Below are 6,000 nucleotides of genomic sequence, written 5' to 3'. Positions count from 1 at the left end.
TCACAGGTGAGATTAACATTTGGATGTGGTGAGATTCCCAGTTAGTTTCAATAAAATGCTCCGGTTTCAAACCAATTATTCATTATTAGACCTACATTGCCCCGTGTGCAGAATTTTACTCAGGGAATAATCTCTCAATTTTTCAGGAGAACACATTGACATCCTTGCACAGATTCTCACACATGTTCTCACGCACGCTCTCTCCCACGCACGTTCTGTGTCTCTTACACCCACTCACAGACACTCACAAATTCCGTCCCTGACCCTCAGTAACAAACTAACTCAGCAACACTCCCCCCAACCCCACATACACAAAGACACACAGAAAAACACACACTCACGGATACAAATCCTCTTTCTCTATCTCTCTCTGTCTTGCAGACGCAGAAACGCTCATACAGGCACACATGAACTCACATACACAGATACCCTCCCTATTTCTCTCTTTCGCAAACACACACAATCTCTCTGTTTCTCGCAGACGCGCGTGCGCACACACACACACATATTCCACTTCTTCGTGGATTAACATGTGTGCTATTTTTGTCCAATTTATTATATACCTTGCTGCCATACGTTTCCATATGCATCGTGTTTTTCACCATAAAATAATAATTTGGAGCATTCAATTAATTACAATCAATTCATGGTCAAATATCATTGTAATATAATATTATATATATATATATATATATATATATATATATATATATATATATATATATATATATATATATATATATATATATATATATATATATATGGGATATGCTCCAAGTGCAAGTCAGTGGGAGTAGGCAGAAAATGGTTCGGCACAGACAAGAAGGGCCAAAAGGCCTGTTTCTGAGCTGTAATTTTCTATGGTTCCATGGTGCTATCATAGATCATCAAGCTTCAACAGGGACATAATGTCTTTGGCAACGGTGTCAGAAGCATTCCTAGAATGATACCAAGGCTGGAGAATTGTAGGCACGAGGAGAGATTGGAGAAGCTTGTGTTTCTCCTCGTGGAACAGAAAAGGCTGAGAGCTGACACTGTTGCAGTATTTAAAATAGTCAGTGGCAGAGATAGTGCCTGAACAGGAACCCTGTTTCCTTTTATGGAGAATTACAGAAACCAGGGATCAAGCATTCAAACTAAGTGGCAGAACAATTAAAGTGGACAAGTGGAAAACTTTTCTATGTGGACGTTGCAGGGTGTCTGTACTTTTTTGCCTGAGTTGATGGTGGAGGCAGTGACCCTGAAACTTTTCGTTTTATTTATCTGCATCTGATATGTTGAAAGCTGCAGCGTTAAGTGCCGTTTGCAGGAAGATTAGATTTGATCGGGCAGGTTGGTGTGTTTGGTTGTGCATAGAGAAGAAGGGCCGAATGGTCACTTCTGTGAAGTATTATGTTTATGGTCTCCGCGGTTCGAAGAGCAAACGGCACCAGAAAGAAGCCTCCAAGGCTCAGTGAATTTGAGAATTGTTTGCTCATCGCCCGTTCCACAATGAATGCTCATTTCAGTTTGATCTCAAATTGTTCTAGGGAGGAGGATTTATTTAGAATTGAAACCAATCATGTGACGCCTGCACAATCAGAGAAGAGAGAGGCAGACCTATCTCCAATTATTATAATGACAACTGCACCACGTGTCCATGCAAATACGTGAAACTGAGTTATCACAATGAACTCTGCTTACCATGTGCCAGAGAGTTACGCATATCGAATTTGGCAGAACGAGCTCATCGAAACATAGAAACAAAATAAATAAGAGCAGGAGGAGGCCATTGTGCCCTTTGAGCCTGCTCCACCATTCATTTCGATCATGGCTGTTCGTCCAACTCAATAATCAAATCCTGCTTTCATTCCACAACCTTTGATCCCATTCGCATCAAGTGCTATATCTAGCCGCCTCTTGAATACATTCAATATTTTGGCATCAACTACTAACTGTGGTAATGAAGTCCACATGCTCACCACTCATTGGCTGAAGTAATGTCTCCTCACCTCTGTCCTAAATGGTTTATCCTGAATCCGCAAACTGTGGCCTCTTGTTCTTGACTCCCCTACCATCGGGAACATCCATTCTTGCATCGACTCTGTCCAGTCCTGTAAGAATGTTTTAAGTCTCCATTCGGCTGAACTTCATGAAAACCAATACTAACTGAGTCTATCTCTACTCATACATCAGCCCTGCCATCCCCAGAATCAGCCTGGTAAACCTTCACTGCACTCACTCGAGAAAAAGAACATCCTTCCTTCGAAAATGAGACCAAACTACACTCAATACTCTCAGTGTGGCCTCACCAAGGCCCTGCTTAATTGCAACATCACATCCCTGCTCCTGCACTCGAAGTCTCTTGCAATGATGGCCAACACATTATTTGCCTTCTCTACCGTCTGCTGCACCTGCATGCTTACCTTCAGTGACTGGTGCACAAGGACACCCAGGTCCCCTCCCCCAATTTACAGCCAATAAGTTCGCAATCTGCCTTGTTATTTGTTTTTTCCTTCCAAAGTGAATAACCTCACATTCATCCAAATTATACTGCATTTGCCATTGATTTGCTGACTCATCCAACCTACCCAGATCACACTGAAGGATCTCTGCATCCTCGTCACAGTTCACCCTCCCACCCAATTTGGTATCTTCTGCAAACCGTGAGATGTTACATTTTGTTTCCTCATCCAAAACATCAATACATATTGCGAATAGCTTGAGTCTCAGAACCGATCGCTGTGACACCCCACCAGTTACTGCCTGACATCTTGAAAAGCAACCATTAATTCCTACTCATTGCTTCCTCTCTGTCAACCAGTTTTCTAACCATCTCAATACACTTCCCCCAATCCCATGCACTTTAATGTTGCATGATAATCTCTCATACAGGACTTTGTCAAACGCTTTCTGAATGTCCAAATATATTGCTTCGACGGAACCTCCCTTGTCAGCTTTACTAGTTACATCTTCAAATAATTCCAACCAATGTGTCAAGCATGATTTCCCCTTCAAATCCATGCTGACTCTGCCTGATCTTGCCACTGCTTTCTAAATGCTCCGCTATACACTTATTCATAATGGATTCGATATTTTCCCCATTACCGATGTTAAGCTGGCTGGTCTATAATTCCCTGTTTTCTCTCTACCTCCCTTTCTGAATATTGGAGTGACATTAGTTACCCTCCAATCTGCAGAGACTATTACACCGTATATAGAAGATTCGAAGACGACCAACAATTAATCCAATATTTCAAGGGCCACTTCGTTAAGTAATCTCGGATGTAGATTATCTGGCCCAAAGTATATATCCACCTTCAATCCCATCAATTTTCCCATCACCATTTCTCTACTCATATTCATCTGCCTCACTTCTCCGCTCTCATTAAATCTTGCCTTCTCCAACATTTTTGGCATTTGTTTTGTATCCTCTTTTGTGAAGACAAAACCAATGTATGTGTTCAGTTGCTCAGCCATTTCTTTGTCCCCTATTATACATTCCTACATTTCTGTCTGCAGGAGACCCACATTTGTCTTTACCAAATTCTTTATCTTCACGTATCTATAGAAAATCTTCGAGTCAGTCTTTTTGTTCCCTGCAAGCTTACTGTCCACTGTATTTTCCCATTCTTCATCAATCGCTCGATCCGTCTTTGCTGAATTCTAAACTGCTTCCAAGACTAAGACCGATTATCTTTCTTAGACACATTGTATGCTTCTTCCTTCGGTTGGATGGTCTCTCTAATTTCCTTTTTCAGCCATGAATAGCCCTCTTTCCCATTTCCCTTTGGTGACAAACAGGAATAAATAGTTGCTGCAGTTCCCACCTGCGTTCCTTGAATGTTTGCCACTGCCTATCCACTGTCATCCCTTTAAGTAACTGTCCCCAATCTATCAAGGCCAGCTCAGGCCTCATATTTCCATAGTTTCCTTATTAAGATTCAGCACCCTCCTCTTCGAATCACTGCCCGTCTTGGTAAAAAATGCTCATCATGTCATGGTCGCTCATTCCCAAGCGGTCTCGTACAGCTGGATTGGCAATGATCCCATTCTCATTACACAGTACCCAGTCGAAGATGGCCTATCTAGCTCGTTCACATATTGGACAAAAAGAAAATCCCGTATACACTCCAGGAATTCCTCCTCGACGCCAATGTGGCTAATTTAACGTGCAGATTAAAATCAGCCAAAATCAACGATAATCCCTGATTATATGAATCTCTAATTTCGTGAGGAACGCCATTCCCAACATCACCACTGCAGTTTGTGTCGATATATGACACCCACTCATGTTTTTGCCTCGGTATTTCTCAACTCTACCCATACAGACTCCACGTTTTCAGAGCTAACATCCTTTCTCACTGTTGTGTTAATTTCTTCTTCACCCCGCATTGCCATTCCACCAACTGTTACTTTATGCCTGTCCTTCCTAAATATTTAATACCCTGGGAATTTGAATTCCTATTCCTGGTCACTCTGCAGCCGTGTCTCCGTACTCCCAATTACATCGTTGACCGTTTATTTCAATCTGCTTGATTGAATTTATTGCAGATGCTCACGCATTATGTCCCCGAGCCTTTAAGCATATATTTTCAACATTGTTTGTCTCGCTCCCCAATATTTTCTCTATCGCTCTGTTTGTACTGTGTCCTTGGTTTCTTTCCCTATCACTTTTGTTATTCCCTTTTCTACCCTTTGTTTTAGTCTTTCCTCCATCGTTCTCCGAATACTTGCATAGGTTCCCATCCCCCTGGCATATTAGTTTAAATTCTTCCCAACGGCTCGAGCAAACAGTCCCCCTCAAACATAATTCCCGGTCCTGCCCAGGTGAAACCTGTCCAATTTGTACAGGTTCCACATCCCGCAGCACAGGTACCAAAGCCCCAGGACCCTGAACCCCTCCCACTGCCAGAAATCTTCAGCCAAATATTCATCCGGCATAGTCTGTCAGTTCGACTCTGACCAGCACGTGGCACTGGTAGCAATCCTGAGATCGGAGCCTTTGAAGTCCGACTTCTTAACTTTTTTCTGAGAATCATATCATATAACCAGTACAGGAGTGGTCCATTCCGCCCATCGAGTCTGTACTGCCCACAATCAAACCAGGCCCGATTCCATTAAACCCACATATTTACCCTGCTAATCCTCCTGACAATACGATCAATTTAGCATGACCAATCAACCTAACACGCACATCTTAAGACTGTGGGAGGAAATCGGAGCAGTCAAACTAAACCCATGCAGACACGGGAACCAAGGTCGGAATTGAACACGGGTCCCTGGTGCTGTTAGGGTAGCAGCGCTAACCACTGTACCACCGTGCCGCCCAGGATCGCTGTCGTGTCACCGTGCTAACTGTATTCTGCTTTTAGGACCTCATCCTTTGTCTTTTGTACCTATGTCGTTTGTACCAATGCGTACCACAACTTGTGTTTGTTCACCTTCCCCCCTCCAGAATGTCTTGCTTCGAGACAACCTTGACCCGAGCACCAGGGAGGCAACCTATCATCCTGGAGCCTGGCTTGTGGCCACAGACACGCCTGTCTATCCCCTTTGCAACTGAATCGCCTATAACTATTGCATTGGTACACATTTGACCCCTCCCCTCTGCAGCAGAGCTGAACGTGGTGCAACGAATTTGGCTGCTGAGAGGTCATTTCCCACAACCGTACCCAAAATGATATATCTGTTTTGCAGGGGAATGGCCATCGCAGATTCCTGCGCTATCTGCCTATTGCTGTTCTCCTGTCTGGTGGTCACCCGTTCCCTTCCTGCCTGCGGAGTCTGAGCCTACGGTGTGACCACTTCTCTAGATGTGCTATCCACGATATTCTCTGACTTGCGGATGTTCCACAGTGTCTCCAGCTAGCGCCCAAGCTCTGAAACTCGAGCTTCCAGGAGCTGTAGCTGGAGACACTTCCTGCGCACACACTGAACGTGGGGACTGGAGCTGTCCCCAGCCTGCCACATACATGAACCACAGAGGTAGTGCAGTTGATGTCATATACACGGATTTTA

The 6,000-nt window shown here is 43.7% G+C and overlaps 1 protein-coding gene across 1 annotated transcript in view; it reads left to right on the top strand.

The window, feature by feature from the left end:
* LOC144481779 (scavenger receptor cysteine-rich type 1 protein M130-like) overlaps nucleotides 1–6,000 on the top strand; it is a 908,005-nt gene that overhangs the window by 80,654 nt on the left and 821,351 nt on the right. Inside the window, exon 16 of the mRNA XM_078200920.1 lies at nucleotides 1–25. This exon is cut by the window's left edge and continues 288 nt beyond it. Coding sequence (XP_078057046.1) covers nucleotides 1–25 — 25 coding nt within the window. The remainder of the gene's footprint in view (nucleotides 26–6,000) is intronic.

This window comes from Mustelus asterias, chromosome 32 (assembly GCF_964213995.1).
Source record: "Mustelus asterias chromosome 32, sMusAst1.hap1.1, whole genome shotgun sequence".
NCBI lineage: Eukaryota > Metazoa > Chordata > Chondrichthyes > Carcharhiniformes > Triakidae > Mustelus > Mustelus asterias.
This window is presented reverse-complemented; position numbering and strand designations above follow the sequence as displayed.